This window comes from Oncorhynchus masou, chromosome 6, assembly GCF_036934945.1.
Source record: "Oncorhynchus masou masou isolate Uvic2021 chromosome 6, UVic_Omas_1.1, whole genome shotgun sequence".
In the NCBI taxonomy this organism is placed as follows: Eukaryota; Metazoa; Chordata; class Actinopteri; order Salmoniformes; family Salmonidae; genus Oncorhynchus; species Oncorhynchus masou.
Genome location: NC_088217.1, coordinates 6,658,056 through 6,679,742, shown reverse-complemented (window position 1 = coordinate 6,679,742; position 21,687 = coordinate 6,658,056). Strand labels below are relative to the sequence as shown.

Here is a 21,687-nt window from a genome sequence, read left to right as displayed (position 1 = left end):
GGAAGACCCAGAGTTACATCTACTGCAGAGGATAAATTCATTAGTTTACAGCCTTAAAAATTGGCAATTAACAGCACCACAGATAGCACCTCACAGAGATCAAGTAACAAACACATCTCAGCATCAACAGTGCAAGAAACATGAGCTGTCGTTTGGTCTGAGGAGTCTAAATTTGAGAATTTTGGTTCCAACCGCTGTGTCTTTCTGAGAGACAGAGTAGGTGAACAGATTATCTCCGCATCTATGGTTCCCACCGTGAAGCATGGAGGAGGAGGTGTGATGGTGCGTTGCTGGAGACACGGTCTGTGATTTATTTAGAATGCAAGGCACACTTAACCAGTATGGCTACCACATCATTCTGCAGTGATACGCCATCCCATCTGGTTTGCGCTTAGTGGGACTATCGTTTGTTTTTCAACCTGACAATGACCCAACACACCTCCAGGCTGTGTAAGGGCTATTTGACCAAGAAGGTGAGTGATGGAGTGCTGCATCAGATGACATGGCCTCCACAATCACCCAACCTCAACCCAAGAGATGGTTTGGGATGAATTGGACTGCAGAGTGAAGGACAAGCAGCCAACAAGTGCTCAGAATATGTGGGAACTCCTTCAAGACTGTTGGAAAAGCATTCCAAGTGAAGCTGGTTGAGAGAATGCAAAGCTGTCATTCAGGCAAATGGTGGCTACTTTGAAAAATCTAAAATATATTTGGATTTGTTTAACACTTGTTTTGGTTACTACATGTTTCCATATGTGTTCTTTTTTTTTTGGGGGGGGGGGGGTTAATTGCAATCCAATAACCAATTACTTCATAAATAAATGCCACCGGCTAGGGTGGAGAAGACAATAGTCTTTACACCATAAACACAAACTGATAGCTTTATGAACATATGGGTGTGGTGTCCTCAGTAGAATAGTGTGTGTGTGTGTGTGTGTGTGTGTGTGTGTGTGTGTGTGTGTGTGTGTGTGTGTGTGTGTGTGTGTGTGTGTGTGTGTATGTATATATACACACACCTCTGGTGTCCTCAGTAGGCTCTCCCTCAGTTAGCAGCCTCTCCAGATGAGCACCCAGGTCCTGGAAGCCCAGAGGTTTCCTAAGGATGGAAAAACAAACATCAGACAACATTCACCCCCTACTTGGCCTGATAGTGGTTTATTGTTGTTTTATCGGTTTGTGGTTGAATGTACTTATTTTATTTGTAAAGGAAGGTTCCGGAAAAGTGCATTTCTGACACGTTTCGTTGACAATATTTTGTTGGGTACAAGTACTTACTGTCAGTTGTTCTGTAAAAGTGTTAGAGAAACCTTTCCACAGAGACCCCTCCCCCCAGATGTTTCGTAGCCCTGAACTGGCACACCTGATTCAACTCGTCAAGGGTTTGATGGTAATATTTTCACATGTTAATTATCAAGTAATCTGTGAGAAAAAAAAAAGTTGTCCCACCTAATTTAACTTCTTGAAACTCCCCATCCCGGATCCGAGATCGTGACTAAAGCCTCAGGCTCATTTGCATAACGCAACGTTAACGATTTCTGAAAATCGCAAATAAAATGAAAATAATGCGCCTGCTCTCAAGCTTAGCCTTTTCTTAACAACACTGTCATCTCAGATTTTCAAAATATGCTTTTGAACCATAGCAATTCACTAATTTGTGTAAGAGTATGCTAAGCTAGCTTAGCATTTTGAGTAGCATTTAGCACGCAACATTTTCACAAAAACCAGATAACCAAATAAATAAAATAATTTACCTTTGAAGAGCTTCGGATGTTTTCAATGAGGAGACTCTCAGTTACATACCAAATGCGCAGTTTTTCCTGAAAGCGTCTGTGTGTAGGAGAAATCGCTCCGTTTTGTACATCACATTTGGCTACCGAAACGAAACGAAAATTCAGTCACCTACAACGTCAAACTTTTTCCGAATTAACTCCATAATATCGACCGAAACATGGCAAACGTTGTTTGGAATCAATCCTCAAGGTGTTTTTTCACATATCTCTTCATTGATATATCGTTCGTGGAAGCCTGCATTCTTCTCTGAATTCTGTGGAAAAATACTTGCAGCTGACTTTTGCGCACCAATTTCGGCACAGGACACCAGGCGGACACCTGGTAAATGTGGTCTCTTATGGTCAATCTTCCAATGATATGCCTACAAATACGTCACAATGCTGCAGACACCTTGGGGAAACGACAGAAAGGGCAGACTTACTCCTCTCGCATTCACAGACATATAAGGAGACAATGGAAAACAGCCTCAAAAATCCTGCTCATTTCCTGTATGCCGTCTCATCTTGGTTTTGCCTGAAGCTCACGTTCTAGGGCACGCACAGAAAATATCTTTGCAGTTCTGGACACGTCAGAGTGTTTTCTTTCCAAAGCTACCAATTATATACATAGTCGAGCATCTTTTTGTGACAAAATATTGCGCTTAAAACGGACACGTCTTTTTATCCAAAAATGATATAGCGCCCCTAGAGTTTCAAGAGGTTAAAACACTATAAACTTAGTAAGCGCATAGTCATGCTGGTGACTAGTGATTCGCAGGTCAGCTGTTTGGTCACCGTCACCCACCCTCAATTGCTAATAACCAATAAGCAATAATAATAAAGCACGAATATATGGTTTATGTAATAAAGTGAGAATCTGACGCCTACAGCCGACACGAACACCCAAATAGGCCGATAGAAAACGTGCTGTACGATCAGAGCCGGGGTTGCGGCCTCTCTTTTTAAAATCCTAATTTAGATAAACTTATGTTTCTGATTATAATTTCAGACATTTTGTTAGGCTGTGTTTGTCAACTTCTCTATAAATAGAAACATGCAGCTTCTCTTCGGTCTCTACTGCCTTATAAGACAAACTTCTTGGTCACCAGAATAATGTCGTTAAATCGATGAGTGCGTCATTCTAGTTGACGTCGGGAATGTTCTCTCTCATCTCTGCTTCTCTCATGCAGAAGAAGTTTAGAAATACAATAATTAATAAAACAGGAATGATTTTCTGTGCTAAATTTCCAAATGACATTAGTTTGACCAGTTAAGGAAATTTAAAACAGTGAAAACGACACGCGTTTCTGAAAAGATTTCATATTTTATATGGTTGAAAAACAAGTCATTTTATGATGCTGATAAAGATTGTACCTTTACAGACGGTCCCTAAATGTGATTGAAATACTATCAGCTTTAATGATACTGATAAAGATAGCACCTTTACAGACGGCCCCTAAATGTGATTGAAATACTATCAGCTTTAATGATACTGATAAAGATAACACCTTTACAGACGGCCCCTAACTGTGATTGAAATACTATCAGCTTTAATGATGCTGATAAAGATAATCACATTTAGGGACCGTCTGTAAAGGTGCTGAAATACTATCAGCTTTAATGATACTGATAAAGATAACACCTTTAAAAGACGGCCCCTAACTGTGATTGAAATACTATCAGCTTTAATGATACTGATAAAGATAACACCTTTAAAAGACGGCCCCTTACTGTGATTGAAATACTATCAGCTTTAATGATACTGATAAAGATAATCACATTTAGGGACCGTCTGTAAAGGTGCTGAAATACTATCAGCTTTAATGAAACTGATAAAGATAACACCTTTAAAAGACGGCCCCTAACCGCACATTCATTCTCTCAAAATGCTGAAAGAAATCATTTCTCCACCCCCGGACTCATTTTACATCAATAAATACTTAATTCTGCAGGAGTTCATATTATATTAGACTATGTGAGAGGTCATAGACCTACAGTCAGTGTCAATACTTCAGACAGTTTCCTATTCCAATTAACCCATCTGAACAGTAGGTCAGAGTTCAAATATGGCACGTCAAGGGGCGGCAGGGTAGCCTAGTGGTTAGAGTGGAGAGGTGGCAGGGTAGCCTAGTGGTTAGAGCGTTGGACTAGTAACCGGAAGGTTGCAAGTTCAAATCCCCGAGCTGACAAGGTACAAATCTGTCGTTCTGCCCCTGAACAGGCAGTTAACGCACTGTTCCCCGGTAGGATGTCATTGAAAATAAGAATTTGTTCTTAACTGGTTAAATAAAGGTAAAATAAATAAAATAAAAGTCCCCATCTTGCACCTTCACAATAATCACACATCAATCTCTTTTACCACTTCACCAAATTGTTCCCAAACATTATGTTCTGGCCCTTCACTTTGTATTCAGCTGACCATTTCACAGCTTTTCTCTTATTGAATTTGTGACATCATCTTCTTTAACCTTTATCTATGCAGGAACTACGAGGGACACTTGGCAAAAGGAGATCCAGAGAGCAAGATCCAAAAAAGCCATCCCAACGTTTCCTCATCAACAAGTAGTGTTAGAGGCAGTTCATCTTTCCTCCTGGTCTGTCTTCATACCCTATCTATAGAGCCGCGGCGTGTGGGGGGGAACCCGACACTGAGCCCCCTGGACTAGTGGGGAATGGGGACACATGGGTTCAAACAGTATCCGTTTTGTCCCCCAATTTATTTACTTATTTATTTTACTTGGGAGCGTTTGCTTTTGCTTGATAGCCTGATGGAACGAGGTAGCCGGTTCACACTCTTGGGACCATTTCCATTAGCTCCATTGCGCCAGAGTAAACTCAATTCAGCAAGGTTATTAAAAAAAAACAAAGACTTGAAAAGAAAACGAATACTATTTGAAGTTCGGTGGAGACGTGGATCAGTTGCTCCACGCCTCTATGATGTCACACACACACATCAACGTTACTTTCAACATCTAAAACTGTTGCTTCATCCTAACACATAGCACCACTAGGCTGCTTTGACAGCAAACTGGAAAAGGACTGGAGTCACATCACAAATGTCACTCTAATCCCTACACAGTGACCTGGGACCAGAAGTATCAAGTGTCTCTGAGTAGTAGTGCTGATTTAAGATCAGTTTTGCCTTTTAGAGCAGGGATTTTTTTCTACCATTGGAAGCGTTTTAAAATCGGGTCGCCTTTATCCGAACAGTTAAAATAATAATGATAATTGTATTATACATTTTCAGGATGGAAAAAAAACACTTCCGTGTGTAAACTTAAACAACTACAAAAAAAAAAAGTACGGAGAATTTGACCTAGGTGGGCCTCCCGAGTGGCGCAGTGGTCTAAGACACTGCATCGCTGTGCTACCTGTGCCACTAGAGATTCTGGGTCAGAGTCCAGGCTCTGTCGCAGCCGGCCGCGACCGGGAGACCCATGGGAGAGGCACACAATTGGCCTAGCATCGTCCGGGTTAGGGGGGGGTTTGGCAGTCAGGGATGTCCTTGTCCCATCGCGCTCTAGTGACTCCTGTGGCAGGCCGGGCGCAGTACACGCTGACACGGTTGCCCGGTGTTTCCTCCGACACATTGGTGTGACTGGCTTCCGGGTTAAGTGAGTATTGTGTCAAAGAAGCAGTGCAGCTTGGTTGGGTTGTTTCGGAGGACGCACGGCACTCGACCATCGTCTCTCCCGAGTCCGTACGGGAGTTGCAGCGATGAGACAAGACTAACTACCAAATGGAAACCACGGAATTGGGGAGGTAAAAAAAAATCAAAACATTTACAGAAATTAAACCGACCTGTGTGTGTTTTTTTATAATATAAACTTTGAGAACAAGCAATTACCAAAATAGAAGTTACACAGTCAGGGAGAATTGAAAACTCCAAAAACAATCAATTTAGCAGTATTGATTTTGTTATTATGTTTGAGCAAAAGCCTCCACTGAGAAATGTCTAACATTTCAGAAAACTGGCATAAAAATGCAAACATTTATTTCATGCCTCCAAAATAAGGGCCTTAAATTCTCTAGTTTAGCCGTGCTGACCGGGCCGAAAGTGTTCATTGCCACGTCCACCACCTCAACCCCTTTTTGATGCAGAAAGAAAACCCTGTAGATCACAACTAATTATATCACACGGACAGGAGGGGGGTGCCTGATCCTAGAACAGCACTCCTACGCTGAGATATGTCCCCTGATCCTAGAACAGCACTCCTACGCTGAGATATGGCCCCTGATCCTAGAACAGCACTCCTACGCTGAGATATGTCCCCTGATCCTAGAACAGCACTCCTACGCTGAGATATGTCCCCTGATCCTAGAACAGCACTCCTACGCTGAGATATGTCCCCTGATCCTAGAACAGCACTCCTACGCTGAGATATGTCCCCTGATCCTAGAACAGCACTCCTACGCTGAGATATGGCCCCTGATCCTAGAACAGCACTCCTACGCTGAGATATGTCCCCTGATCCTAGAACAGCACTCCTACGCTGAGATATGGCCCCTGATCCTAGAACAGCACTCCTACGCTGAGATATGGCCCCTGATCCTAGAACAGCACTCCTACGCTGAGATATGGCCCCTGATCCTAGAACAGCACTCCTACGCTGAGATATGGCCCCTGATCCTAGAACAGCACTCCAAAGCTGAGATATGTCCCCAGAGCCCACGGTCAAAAGGAGTGCACTACCTAGGGAATAGGCCGGGTGTCATTTGAGATGCAGACTGAGATTGCAGCCAGGAAGGGCACCATGCCACATGGTGTGGTAATATGGTTTGTTATTATGGGACATTGCAGCATCACTGAAATCTAAGGTCATAGAGAAATAAACACTGAATAGTATCTGTTGATGTAGCGTATTTTCTTACACACAAATAGAATCATAGACACCATAGATTTTATTTCTATAGCACATGCATCACAACCAAAAGTGTAAACACACTACAAGGGCCAGTTTCCCAGACACAGATTAAGCCTAATCCTAGACTAAAAAAAGCATGCTCAAGTGGGAATCTCCATTTAAATAGCTTTTTAGTCCAAGACTGGGCTTGATCTGTGTCCGGGGAAACCTCCCCTCTGAGAGTAGTAGACATTGGTAGAACAGAAGAGTTGTAGACAAGAGTCAGACAGATACCTGAGGGAAGCCAGTGGGGGGCGTGGAAGGTGAGAGGCAGGAAAGACATGGTGTAGGTAGTCACTCAGTAATTTCTCATTCACAAGACCTGAGAGAGAGAGACAGAATAACCTTTATCCTCCAAGTAAATGTACCAGGAATATGACCTGTTGAAAATGGTGCCGACCACAATAAACAAGACAGAATATGTTGATGTATAATAGAGCCACTCAGTGTTCTAACAATACCTGAGAAAGACAGAGACCAAGTCCAATGGGGAAAGAATGTGAGAACAAGATGGAGGTCTACTAGGCTGGTTCCAGAACAGTATCTGATCAGCTGTCTTGTCAACTCTAATGGTCATATTCACCTGAAAACAATGACCATAGGAGTTGGCATGACAACAAAAACAGATCTGGGACCAGGCTACTGTCTGTCCTTTCACTGTCTATCTATCCACCAATCCCTCCCTCCCCTCCTCTCATTTAAAAACCTCATTTTTCCTCCATCTGTTCCACTCCTCACCTGACTTGACTTTTGTCCTTCCATCCCTCCCTCCAACCTGTCCTCTCCTCCTCTCATTCCTGCGCCGCCTGTCCTCACCTGACTTGACCATCTCTCCCTCCCTTGTCCTCTCGCCACCCCCACCTGCTCCCCCATCTCCTCACCTGTGACTTTGGGCTTGTCTGTGTCGGAGGCCAGTCTGTAGTTTCGTCGGGTCAGAGCTGTGCTTCCTCCCCCCTTAGAACTCATTCTGCCTCAGTGGGTTGGTCAGGAGATGGGTTTACCTGCCGACGTTGACCCATGCACGGCTAGGAAAAGACCACCACACTCATAATGAACCACCTTGTCGCATACTGAGAAAAACATACATTGTGCGTCTCAAACGGCACCCTATTCCCTTTTAATTGCACTATGGACGGCGGGACTATGGGAAAAAGGAGTGCACTGTAATAGGGAGGCATTTGGGTCGTACCTACTGCATGCATAAACAATGCTCTCATAAAGAGGAGCTGCTGGGAACTACGCCTGGGTTGGGTGACACCGACTAAACATTTGCTCTACTCTAAGTTAGTTAACATCGTATTACCAATGCTATAGCTTTGCATGGAATGGAGTTGACAATTTTGTTATATTAACTCGGTAGCTACGTATGTGGAATTAAGAGCAGTAACGTTTCCTGTTAACCTGTACTACAATGCAATACAATTGTGTATTGGAGTGTATACAACGCGTACGTACACAGCAGGTGTGTAAGAGCAGAATAGGGCGTAGGCAGACACACCGTACAAGACAATACCAGTAACGTTCATTAACGTTCGCTTGCTAACTCGCAAGGCAAGCACATTTCAGCCTGAGGAGAGGCTACTGTTGCTAACTAGCAAGCTTGCTAACGTTAGCTAGCCAATGAGCCACGCTAAGTAACTGCCTGGTGCAACGTGAACAGGTAGCTAAACTAAAATGACTTTTACAGCGAAGATAACCAAATCACGACCGTAGTGCAAATAGATTACACATTGACTACCCACACATTAAAGTCATTGTACCTAGTTGCTAAGTTAGCCAGGTGTTGTATCCAGGGTTGCAAAACAACATTAGCTTGCTAGCTAGTTGCTAAGGATTGTGCTGTTGTGCACAACAAAAAATAACACTCACATCTCAATCAAATAAACGAGCTACAGTAGCTATGTGAATAACCCAACATGTCAAATGGAGTGACTGACTACGGCACTGATAAAGTACTTTAGCATATGATTATTTAACGATCTTGTTCTCGGTTATATTTGCAGTACACGATCAACCCTTGGTTACACGGGCAGTGACAGCCATCATTGGCTTGCTCGCGTTAGCTGCTAAGTAAACTGTCTGGTTTGACCACTTACCCGGTTCCCTTTCAACAACTCAAAAGACCTCAAAAAAAAAAAAAAAAAAAAAAAAAAACAACGTTAATTTAAATATCAATTATGCTTGTCCGGACAAAAATGTGCTGTTATGCAGCCAGACGATCACTCCCCCCCTTTTAAAATGTTTAACAATCCTATTATTGTCAAGCGATTCCAAGTCACGGAGTACCAGATGGTCCAAAATAGATCTCATTGCAGAACGCGAATGGGCTGATGAGATATATATTCCGTCGGGGTAGTAGATTGTGGTCCAAAAATGACACGGTGATGTGTTGTGTATGGTAGGTAGTATTGTTGCCATTTGTCATATATTTTGCACAAGCTACTAAATATTCTTAAAATACTGGTACTATTCGGCAACCCATATACCCAAAACTAATATGACCCATCTCCAACTAATTCACTCAAAATGCATATTATCACTAAATTGGCTACAGAAATCAAGCAAGTTAAGATTACTTATGAAGCGAATTACATCAGTTATTTTATTACATTGGCAGATTGTCACAAATCATCATATGCATACAGTATATTTCACATATGTAACATGTTTATTACTATTGCAAAAAAAAAAAAAATAGCACATTTTGAATTCCAAACAGACACATTACAAAAGTTAAAATATTACAAGTTAAAATGTGCCATCTCACATGGGACATGGCATTTCATAGCCCATAATGGACTGACTATAATGAGCCCAATGTTACTCCTTAGTCCAAGGACCTAACATGTTCTGTTAAAGGTGAAGTGGCCCTGGAAGCCAAAACAGTCCATCTAAACGTGAATCGATTCTCAATTGCGGTACGGTTCTAGAAAAATAAATCCCTCTACATTCACATCACGTCCAAAAATAATTTCACAATTTCAAAATACACACTTACACGGTTTTAACACAGTTGCATCCGGCCATATTTTATAGTGACAACACGTTTGTGGTGTCCATCGTTTACACACAGGAGATGAAGCTATCTAATTAGCACAGGTAGTCCACTCTGTCTTCCGTAAACAAGCTCTGTAACATGGAAATATGGCATTGTGGGAACACTAACCCTAAAACAGTGTGTATCAAAGCAACTTTTATTTTTTTTTAAGATAAGGTCCTTACGCTTCTGAAAACAGTACCATAAGTGATGCGTGTTAAATGTTCAGACCGAGGGTCGGGGGGAACTTAACAAAACTACCCCGTGACAGAAGATGCCTTCCTCCAATGATTAGTGTGCAATGTAATGGAACAGAATAAAGATTAAAAACATTTCCTGTAGCACAAACTGTACGGTTATATTAGCATCCACAATCAATCAATAAAAATAAACAACTTTTCATGTCAGAGACAAGAAAGAAAACGATTTAAAATTGTATAACACTTTGATAACTATTATTCTTGTCTTGACAAGTTCAGGTAGTCCTAGCCCTTACAATAGACTAAAGGAGCCCAATGTTATTCCTTATAGTCTAATGACTTTACGTGTTCTATTTAAAGACGAAGTGGCTCTGGAAAATGGCCAAATACTCCCAACTAAACATGAATCGATTCTCAATTTGCGGTACGGTTATAGAAAAATAAAAGTTCTCTACTTTACATATCACAGCAACATAACTTCTCAAATGCACAAATACACAAAAGAAACACTGTACTCCGTTTTAACCGGTTTCAACACAGTTGCAGCCGACAGTATTTTTCAGTGACAACACCGTGTGTCATCTTCCATTTACACACAGGTGTTCTGAGACGCTGATAACTAACTAGCACAGGTAGTCCACTCTGTCTTCCGTATGTTTTCCCTAAACTTGTGCTTAAATGGAGATACGACCGTGTGTGAACCCTATAAAAGGTGTGTATGAATTTAGCCTTCTTGCTGAAATGAAAGATAAAGTGCTTATGCTTCCAAAACCATACCGCAAAACGATGCTCGTAAAATGTTCAGACCGAGCGTCGGAACTATTAACGAAACTCTCCCGTACAGAACGCGCCTTCGTCCAACCACTCTTATTTTATAATACAATAGAACTGCCAGTCATGATCGAGGGCTAAGGTAATCCTGACTGTTTTTATCCATTTGGTTAATACAACACAGGAACGCTTTCAGTAGGAAACAACATTGTAACTATTGTTAGCCCAGAGGTACGATTGTTTATGGTGTGCTGGCAACATGAAATTTTGCGATTTAAAATGGTAATGTCAGACCCATATTGATCAGGCCACACCGACCAAACAGGAGCAATCATACCTCAAAGAATGTTGAAGAACGGTGGGTATCTTTTTTTTGGGGGGGGGGGGGGGACGTGTTGTTCAGAACTAAAGGTCACACAACGTTGCATACTATTGAACCCCCCCAGTGTCACTCTGAATAGAGGAAAGCCATCCTCTTGGCCACACCCTCTTCCCCAAACTTGTTCTGGAGTTCCGAAGGATCAGCCGAGAGCAGCAGGCGGTCGTCATGACGTTCCCATTGAGGGCCCTGATGAACCCCGTTCCCTACAATAATACAATATGACTTTAGTGTTCATGTGTAACAGTGAACAATAGGTGTCTTCTGTTCATTAACACCCCTCCCCCTCCCCCTCCCCCTCCATACCTACATAGCATACACAGTTAAGAGAAGCACAGGGTCAAACAGCAGTGAAGCGACCCTGGATAGAGCGCATGTTATGGGTTTACATGCCTTGCTCAATGTTTTTTCGGGGGGGGGGGTTTGAACCCAGCAGCCCTTCAGATCAAATCATCTTCATTTCTCTCCCCCCCCCCCCCCCCAATCACCAGTCTGGGACTCAAACCGGGCAACTCTACCGCCACCTCCTTAGTCACTGGGCTACCTACCTACGTTAGGCATCATCAGTGGGTCTGTCAGGGCAGCGGAGACATCTCCACTGTTTTTCAGGAGGGCCTTGGTGACAGCGACCAGCCCCCGTTTGGATTCCCTCATTAGGCTGAGGACCAGCCGCTTGGCCTCCTGGAGCTGGAGTTGGGTGAAGGGCTGGGAAGGCTCCTCTTCCTCCGCCTCAAATCGTATCAAAACAAATTTTACAGTACATTTTTACAGTAAAATAATACGAAGTAAAAGCAAACAAGAAACAGTAAAAGGGAAAATAACCACAAAAAAACACAATGTGTAATTAAAACAGCATCACTGAAGCTAATGGACTCTGCCCCTTCTTACCTGTTGGGAGTCACGCTCAAACAGGAACAGGTGAGGAACTGTCGAAGTGGACAGGATAGCAGGGTCTTTCGGGACATGGATACTCGTTGCAGGTGCATTTGGGACCGTTGGTGCATTTGGGGCCGACCCACTCATTGCGGGACCACTGGCTTCAGGTAGTTGGCCCTCAGGCTGGGTCTCTGAGCTCTTCTCTTGGGCTGCAGGCTGGGGCTGTATCTGAGCAGAGCTATTCTCCGTCTGGTGGGCAGCTACTGGTGTCTGAGTCTCCCGGCCTGGGACTGGTGCAGGGCCAGCAATCTCAGCCAGGTCTGGAGTATCATCGTCATCCCCTGACTAGGAAAAGGAAACAACTGTCAGTACAAGGAACCAAACCCGACAGTAACGTTTGTTTTCATTTTCTGTTGCAAAACCTTTGCTACATTGTGCACAAATGAATACAACCACTGACATTCTAATACAGGTCCATGTTCAATAGGCTAAACAATAAATACAGTCAGCTTTTGTATTCAGTATGAGTGAGGACAGGAGGTTTTCCCAATCTGTCCAGGGTTCTTCCTGACTCTTGGTCCTACATGTGTAATAACTAGCCTAGGTGTCACAGATTATCATACCTCATCTGACCCCTCGAATTCTCTCACTGCACTCTCGAGGATGCCCAGTTTTCGCTTGTTGGCCTTTTTCTTTCCCAGCTGCCCCTCTGTCGTGTTGGAGCTTGTTGCCTTCTCTCCTGAAGTAAGAACAAAATACATTTTATAACTACAGAGAGAGACAAAGAGAGAGAGAAAGAGAGAGAGACAGAGAGAAAGAGAGAGAGAAAGAGAGAAGGAGAGAGAGAAAGAGAGAAAGAGAGAGAGAAAGAGAGACAGAGAGAAAGAGAGAAAGAGAAAGAGAGAGAAAGAGAGAGAGAGAGAAAGAGAGAAAGAGAGAGAGACAGAGAGAGAGAAAGAGACAGAGAGAGAGAAAGAGACAGACAGGCAGACAGACAGAGACAGAGAGAGAGAAAGAAAGACAGAGAGACAGACAGACAGACAGACAGAGACAGAGAGAGAGACAGACAGACAGACAGAGAGAGACAGACAGACAGACAGGAGTCAGAGAGACAGACAGATCGAGAGAGAGGGGTAGTCTTATCAGTTGTTCAACCCTACCTGACGTAACAGCTGAATCCCTTTTCTCCAAGACCACCACCACTGCTCCACTATTTAACCTGGCTCTTTTAAGTGAGGGGCTGGCTGCTGCCTCCTCAGTCTGGGGATGGGTGTGTTTGCCCCCAGGAGGAGAAGGCTGGTGGAGTCTCTTAGAAGGGACCAGCTGGGGTGTTGTAGTGTCAGACTGGGCAGGGTCTGCTGGTGGCTCTAGCTGGGTCGAGGGATCTCTCTCTGGTTCCACAGTTGATTCCTCTGTTCCAGGTCCTTCAGGACAGCACTGAGCCTGGTCTTTCTGAGGGGACTTCTGTGGGAGTTGGAGACCAGTGTCTGATGATGATGATGATGCCCGAGGGAGTTTGGATTCAGAGGAAGTCTTTGAGGCGTCTGACTCTTGGGCCAACGGCTGTCGAGAGTCTTTCTGAAGTGAGGAAGTCTGTGGTGGGATGTCTTTCTCTCTCTCTTTCTCAAACGAGTTCCCTCCTTTCTCCTCCGAAGAAGCAGTAGCGACAGTTTTGTTCCTTCCCCTGCCGTCCCGAGGCTCAGGTTGTCTTTTAACGAGCTGTTTAAGGTAACGGTCCTTCATCGACTGCCAGCTGTGACAGGTCAGACCATTCTTCGCCATCTCCTGCCATACCTTGTTCCCATGCGACTCACGCTTGTGCTCACAGATGTACGTCATTATGGCCTTATCCTCCTCCAGAGTGTAGCCCATTCGTCCGATTCTCTGTTTCGCTGACCTGGTCTGGACGTTCGCCTGTACATAGGGAGAGAGTTGTTATTGTTATTGTAATGGTGAGATGTTAGCATGTCTTGGAGGTATGATATAACATGCTAACCTCCCCTGTTATTGTAATGGTGAGATGTTAGCATGTCTTGGGGTTATGATATAAAATGCTAACCTCCCCTGTTATTGTAATGGTGAGATGTTAGCATGTCTTGGAGGTATGATATAACATGCTAACCTCCCCTGTTATTGTAATGGTGAGATGTTAGCATGTCTTGGAGGTATGATATAACATGCTAACCTCCCCTGTTATTGTAATGGTGAGAGGTTAGCATGTCTTGGAGGTATGATATAACATGCTAACCTCCCCTGTTATTGTAATGGTGAGATGTTAGCATGTCTTGGAGGTATGATATAACATGCTAACCTCCCATGTTATTGTAATGAGAGGTTAGCATGTCTTGAGGGTATGATATAACATGCTAACCTCCCCTGTTATTGTAATGGTGAGATGTTAGCATGTCTTGAGGGTATGATATAACATGCTAACCTCCCCTGTTATTGTAATGGTGAGATGTTAGCATGTCTTGGAGGTATGATATAACATGCTAACCTCCCCTGTTATTGTAATGGTGAGATGTTAGCATGTCCTTGGTCGGGGTATGATATAAAATGCTAACCTCCCCTGTTATTGTAATGGTGAGAGGTTAGCATGTCTTGGAGGTATGATATAAAATGCTAACCTCCCCTGTTATTGTAATGGTGAGAGGTTAGCATGTCTTGGAGGTATGATATAACATGCTAACCTCCCCTGTTATTGTAATGGTGAGATGTTAGCATGTCTTGGAGGTATGATATAAAATGCTAACCTCCCCTGTTATTGTAATGGTGAGAGGTTAGCATGTCCTTGGAGGTATGATATAACATGCTAACCTCCCCTGTTATTGTAATGGTGAGATGTTAGCATGTCTTGGAGGTATGATATAACATGCTAACCTCCCCTGTTATTGTAATGGTGAGATGTTAGCATGTCTTGAGGGTATGATATAAAATGCTAACCTCCCCTGTTATTGTAATGGTGAGATGTTAGCATGTCTTGGAGGTATGATATAACATGCTAACCTCCCCTGTTATTGTAATGGTGAGATGTTAGCATGTCTTGGAGGTATGATATAACATGCTAACCTCCCCTGTTATTGTAATGGTGAGAGGTTAGCATGTCTTGGAGGTATGATATAACATGCTAACCTCCCCTGTTATTGTAATGGTGAGAGGTTAGCATGTCTTGAGGGTATTATATAACATGCTAACCTCCCCTGTTATTGTAATGGTGAGATGTTAGCATGTCTTGGAGGTATGATATAACATGCTAACCTCCCCTGTTATTGTAATGGTGAGAGGTTAGCATGTCTTGGTGGTATGATATAAAATGCTAACCTCCCCTGTTATTGTAATGGTGAGATGTTAGCATGTCTTGGAGGTATGATATAACATGCTAACCTCCCATGTTATTGTAATAGTGAGATGTTAGCAAGTCTTGAGGGTATTATATAAAATGCTAACCTCCCCTGTTATTGTAATGGTGAGATGTTAGCATGTCTTGAGGGTATGATATAACATGCTAACCTCCCCTGTTATTGTAATGGTGAGATGTTAGCATGTCTTGAGGGTATGATATAACATGCTAACCTCCCCTGTTATTGTAATGGTGAGAGGTTAGCATGTCTTGGAGGTATGATATAACATGCTAACCTCCCCTGTTATTGTAATGGTGAGATGTTAGCATGTCTTGGAGGTATGATATAAAATGCTAACCTCCCCTGTTATTGTAATGGTGAGATGTTAGCATGTCTTGAGGGTATGATATAAATGCTAACCTCCCCTGTTATTGTAATGGTGAGATGTTAGCATGTCTTGAGGGTATGATATAAATGCTAACCTCCCCTGTTATTGTAATGGTGAGATGTTAGCATGTCTTTGGTCTAACTTTGTCACTCATCATTATCGCCGATCCAGTCAGGACTATCCGTAACTATGGTAGCATCCACGTTAATGTATTAGTGTTTGGAAACATATTCTATTCTTTTTTTGTGTGTGTGACTCCAAAATGTCACAATACAGTATTTACAATGAATTTCTTTTGAAATACAACTTAAAAACAAACAGCAAAGTTTGTAGAGTCACCAGCTTGATGTAATCATTGTGTGCTAGGAATATGGGACCAAATACTACAATTTTGACGACTTTAATAGACATATAAGTGAATTTGTTCTAATACTTTTGGTCCCTTAAAATGGGGGGGGGGACTATGACCATGGATGGAAATACTATCAAATAAATCAGCACTTTAACCTCAGTAATTTTATCATCGAAGTACTGGAGTACAGAGCCAAAACAACACAAAATGTGTCACTGTCCCAATAGTTTTGGAGGCCCCTCCCCCTTGTTAAATAAATCCTGGGGAGAACCCTTCTCTATATCAAGTTACCTTTCCGTTGTCAGGCTTGAAGCGGTAATCCTCCACCTCCAGCTGCTGGTTCTTCTCCATGCAGTCCCGGATGTACTGGGTGGACACGTACCAGTGGGCTGCCGAACCCGCAACGGACCCCATCTCCTCTGGGTCAATCAGTAGGAAAGCCCCAGGCTCCTGGGCCCTGCACACCAGGCCTCCACCAGCCTTGATGACGGGCTGCAGTCGAACCTTGGTGGGACCGGGGCGTAGGAAGAATCTCATGGGTTCACCATCTACCGTCAGGAACAGGACAGGGGAGATGGGAGAGGACCTACCTCCTAATCTGGACGACATGGTTGAAGGAGCCTATGGAAGAAGAAAAAAAATACACATTAACTGCAGTTTCAATAATATGGATGAAGTTCGGATAAATAATAGCAAGTGCTCGACTTGTTTGAATAAGGAAGGATAAGAGCGTCTGCTAAATGACTTAAATGTAATGTAAATGTACAGTAAACATTGCTACGTGGAGAGAACTGCCTGCAAACGATGAAGTAGCTAGCTAACTTATCATCTCTATTTCAGAAACGGTAACACTGCTGTAAACATTTTTCAGTTTTGATATTGGGAATATTGCCTAGTTAAATAAATGTTAAATAAAACATTTAAAATATATATCCACACGGTAAGAGCGCCACCTAGTGGAAGGTATATACAAACAAAGTACAATATTGTAAATATTTTTCACAATTAGAGTTCAAAGCCATCTGGATGTAGAGTTAGAGAACATTTGATCTGAATAAATAACCAGAGTTGTAAAAGGATACATATTTAAAAAATACCCCACAACACCTGTCTGTAGACCTGTAGCTCATCAGGACAGTGATCTATTGAAAAAAAAAACACCCATAACTGAAAAGTCATGTAAAAAAAAAAATCTGTGCAATTCTAATGGGTCAATGACCTAACATGGTTTTACAGGTAGGCATATGTCATTGAGATAAAAAAACTATTGAAAATGAGATGTGTACGTAAAAAATAAAAACACATTTGTTCTATGTCATTTCACCAAGATATTGTTTAGATTGTTCTGAAATTGTTTCTGTAGTTAGAAACAGATAAGATTGGTATTTCTGAAACTTTATTTGGTGGAAATTAAATGTTATCATCTTGGGGAAATTAAGCTCACTGATCCAAATTGGCCATTTTAATTTATAGAATTCAGATCATATTTAGTCAACATAGTACCAAACATCCAATTCAGACCAAACTTCATCTGACTCGGGATGTGACAAATTGACATTTTTTCTTAACATTTAAACAGCAATTTATTTATTTTTTAATGATAAGAAAAATTGATAACATTTCATGTGAATTCACAATGCAACCGCACTGCTGCCAGCAACGGTTTGGGTCTCACGGTGTGTCCCTTTCAGATGGCTAAGCATTACTGAACCTGTCCTACCACTACTGAACCTGTCCTACCACTACTGAACCTGTCCTACCACTACTGAACCTGTCCTACCATGACTGAACCTGTCCTACCACGACTGAACCTGTTCTACATTACCGTACCTGTCCTATCACTATTGACCTGTCCTACCACTACTGAACCTGTCCTACCACTACTGAACCTGTCCTACCACTACTGAACCTGTCCTACCACTACTGAACCTGTCCTACCACTACTGAACCTGTCCTACCACTACTGACCTGTCCTACCACTACTGAACTTGTCCTACCACGACTGAACCTGTCCTACCACTACTGAACCTGTCCTACCACTACTGAACCTGTCCTACCACTACTGAACCTGTCCTACCACTACTGACCTGTCCTACCACTACTGAACCTGTCCTACCACTACTGAACCTGTCCTACCACTACTGTACCTGTCCTACCACTACTGAACCTGTCCTACCACTACTTAACCTGTCCTACCACTACTGAACCTGTCCTACATTACTGTACCTGAATTCTTCCACAAAGTTTGCATTCCTTCTCATTTAACTTCTCAAAGTATTGCATACAGGACTTCGCTGACTCCAAAATAATTGATTCCTCGACTCCATGCACATAGAAACACATTGTGCTTATTGTGGACAGATTTTGGCGAGCCGTGAGAGTGAAACCTCTCGCTTCGCTTCTTCCTCTCTGACGAAGTTGACTACAAATACTAAGTTGCCAATGACTTTGCAATTGTTACAAACAAGTGAAACAGTTTTTAAAAATATGTCTGCATTAAAAAGATACAAAGTACAGGCTTTTGGCCTATATATTTAAATCTTATTGAGTTATATTTTGCTAATTATAGGCTACTGTCAAATTTTGGTCTCAATATATTTCATGATGTGTAACGTGTGCAAATGTTGATGTGCTAAATCGTGACTTAGTGCGTTATAGGATAAGCATTACAATACTCCGCCTCAATATTTGCAGTCATAGGTGATAATACTGTATCTCTCGAGGAGCTGATCCATCCTCAGTATAGTGCAACGATTCTAATGCAAAGGTAACATCTGAGTGGAGAAAGCATTGCCGTTCTTTCCATCCTGTTAGTATCGACACATACTTCAACGACGTTCGCTCTCCACGGAGGTTTGGGAAATGCCCTTGTAGGAAAGTTCATCCACCTCTGGCCTGCTCGCCTCCCTACCACTGAGGAAGTACAGTTCCCGCTCAGCCCAGTCAAAACTGTTCGCTGCTCTGGCCCCCCAATGGTGGAACAAACTCCCTCACGACGCCAGGACAGCGGAGTCAATCACCACCTTCCGGAGACACCTGAAACCCCATCTCTTCAAGGAATACCTAGGATAGGATAAAGCAATCCTTCTCACCCCCCCCCTTAAATGATTTAGATGCACTATTGTAAAGTGGCTGTTCCACTGATGTCAGAAGGTGTATTCACCAATTTGTAAGTCGCTCTGGATAAGAGCGTCTGCTAAATGACTTAAATGTAAATGTATGTAAATGAAAGATGCATATTTAAAAACACTCGTAAACCTAAATTATATCGCTATTGGGAAGCCGGGCCCTGTGCGTTAGAGAAGAGACAAGTACCTGTGTGAAGCTAGCCACAATAAAGATAAGACACAATAGTGGAATTTGCATTTTGCCTTCAGGTCCCCCATTGAAAGTGATTCAAACGGATACAAATAGTGTAATCGTGCCATATTTGGACTAGATAATGGTAAACAAGGTTGGAATGCTGTTATATAAATTAAACAAAAGACAATCATTTTACACAAAAAAGTTTTGTTTTTTTAAATCAGTTTTGTTGATTGTTGATGTATTAGACTTCAGAATTGTAGTGGGGGCATACTTACATCGTAATTTTCGCATTTCGCTACACTCGCATTAACATCTGCTAACCATGTGTATGTGACAAATAAAAATTTGATTTGATTTAATTTAATGTTCAGCCTTCCCTGTGGATCTTGGGTCCATACTTACATCGTAATGTTCAGCCTTCCCTGTGGATCTTGGGTCCATACTTACATCGTAATGTTCAGCCTTCCCTGTGGATCTTGGGTCCATACTTACATTGTAACGTACAGCCTTCCCTGTGGATCTTGGGTCCATACTTACATCGTAATGTACAGCCTTCCCTGTGCATCTTGGGTCCATACTTACATCGTAACGTACAGCCTTCCCTGTGGATCTTGGGTCCATACTTACATCGTAATGTACAGCCTTCCCTGTGGATCTTGGGTCCATACTTACATTGTAACGTACAGCCTTCCCTGTGGATCTTGGGTCCATACTTACATTGTAACGTACAGCCTTCCCTGTGGATCTTGGGTCCATACTTACATCGTAACGTACAGCCTTCCCTGTGCATCTTGGGTCCATACTTACATCGTAATGTACAGCCTTCCCTGTGGATCTTGGGTCCATACTTACATCGTAATGTACAGCCTTCCCTGTGGATCTTGGGTCCATACTTACATTGTAACGTACAGCCTTCCCTGTGGATCTTGGGTCCATACTTACATCGTAATGTTCAGCCTTCCCTGTGGATCTTGGGTCCATACTTACATCGTAATGTACAGCCTTCCCTGTGGATCTTGGGTCCATACTTACATCGTAATGTACAGCCTTCCCTGTGCATCTTGGGTCCATACTTACATCGTAATGTACAGCCTTCCCTGTGGATCTTGGGTCCATACTTACATCGTAATGTACAGCCTTCCCTGTGCATCTTGGGTCCATACTTACATCGTAATGTACAGCCTTCCCTGTGCATCTTGGGTCCATACTTACATCGTAATGTACAGCCTTCCCTGTGCATCTTGGGTCCATACTTACATCGTAATGTACAGCCTTCCCTGTGGATCTTGGGTCCATGAAATGGGAGTAAAGTTACTAGCTAAGTGACAACTCTTCACAGTTGTTTTCTGTAGGTGTCATTGATTAGGCTGATAACCAATTTCATAGACCCGAGATCCATAGGTAAGACTGTAATTTGCCTACTGCACAGACAAGAAGGGTAACCTATAAATATATTTGGATACTGGAGCAGTAGCGTTAGGTCGCTAGCTAACGTTAGCTAACTAGTGGCTAGCTCGCAAACACTGAAAGTTGTAGATAGAAGCTGCAGTACGAAAAAACTGTTAATCATATCAAACAGCTAGAAATTAATTCGTACAAGTGTTGCAGAAAACCTACCTGATGTTTTCAAAGATTGATCATCCAACTCGGAAAATATCAACAACTTTCAAATATCACGTCCGAGGTGAAATGCGCATGCGTCATACTTTTCTTCTACATTGACGGACGGAACGTAACATGTCGCAGACCTGCTGTATGCTGACTACCGCCACCTTGCGTTAACTTAATGATTTCAACCACTAGATGGGGGCAAAAGTAAATCAAATCTCAGCCCATTTACTGACGATTATGGGTAGTATTCATGAAGTGTCTCAGAGTATGACGACTGATTCCACCCCCACTAACCTGTCAGAGATGTGATTACTAAGAGGGGATTTAATGTTTGTTTTGGTTAGGATGAGATACCCCCTGCTGACAGAGCAGGTAACACAACTCTCGACCCTGGATTTACCTTCACCAACAGTCTAAAGATGTTCTGACTCTCACACACACACACAGAACGCACGCACACACACACACACACACACACACACACACACACACACACACACACACACACACACACACAGAGCGCACGCACACACACACACACACACACACACAGAGCGCACGCACACACACACACAGAGCGCACGCACACACAGAGCGCACGCACACACACACACACACAGCGCACACACAGAGCGCACGCACACACACACACACACACACACACACACACACACACACACACACACACACACACACACACACACACACAAAGCGCACGCACACACACACACACACACACACACACACATAAAC

General features: G+C 42.8%; 2 protein-coding genes across 5 annotated transcripts in view; both read right to left on the bottom strand.

Moving 5' to 3' along the window:
* The window catches only part of LOC135541322 (E3 ubiquitin-protein ligase RNF123), a 268,130-nt gene extending 259,173 nt beyond the window's left edge, over positions 1 to 8,957 (bottom strand). Inside the window, exons 1-4 of one of the 3 annotated variants that reach the window (XM_064967483.1) lie at positions 8,770 to 8,957; positions 7,555 to 7,698; positions 6,908 to 6,995; positions 1,017 to 1,096 (exon numbers count right to left, since the gene is read on the bottom strand). In XM_064967483.1, the coding sequence (XP_064823555.1) occupies positions 1,017 to 1,096; positions 6,908 to 6,995; positions 7,555 to 7,639 (253 nt within the window). In that variant the 5' untranslated portion in view covers positions 7,640 to 7,698; positions 8,770 to 8,957. The other 2 variants (XM_064967484.1, XM_064967485.1) reach the window with 2 other exon arrangements.
* Positions 8,958 to 9,245: 288 nt separating this feature from the next.
* terf2ip (telomeric repeat binding factor 2, interacting protein) lies at positions 9,246 to 21,023 on the bottom strand. Of its 2 annotated transcripts, XM_064967481.1 has the most exons (8): positions 20,941 to 20,999; positions 17,115 to 19,080; positions 16,309 to 16,638; positions 13,097 to 13,850; positions 12,560 to 12,675; positions 11,949 to 12,281; positions 11,609 to 11,789; positions 9,246 to 11,266 (listed from the first exon to the last, which is right to left on the bottom strand). In XM_064967481.1, the coding sequence occupies exons 2-8, from the start codon at positions 17,145 to 17,147 to the stop codon at positions 11,130 to 11,132; spliced, it is 1,884 nt and encodes a 627-aa protein (XP_064823553.1). In that variant the 5' UTR covers positions 17,148 to 19,080; positions 20,941 to 20,999; the 3' UTR covers positions 9,246 to 11,129. The 2 variants fall into 2 exon arrangements, with proteins under 2 accessions (XP_064823553.1, XP_064823554.1); XM_064967482.1 differs by lacking the exon at positions 17,115 to 19,080 and having other exon boundaries at positions 20,941 to 21,023.
* Positions 21,024 to 21,687: the final 664 nt, after the last annotated feature.

Coding starts and splice junctions, on each gene's coding strand:
- terf2ip (XM_064967481.1), bottom strand. CDS start 17,147: ATGAGCTACAGGTCTACAGACAGGTGTTGTGGG. Junction 13,851..16,308: donor TCAAGCCTGACAACGGAAAG/GTAACTTGATAT, acceptor CCCTATGTACAG/GCGAACGTCCAGACCAGGTC. Junction 12,282..12,559: donor AATTCGAGGGGTCAGATGAG/GTATGATAATCT, acceptor TCCTTTTCCTAG/TCAGGGGATGACGATGATAC.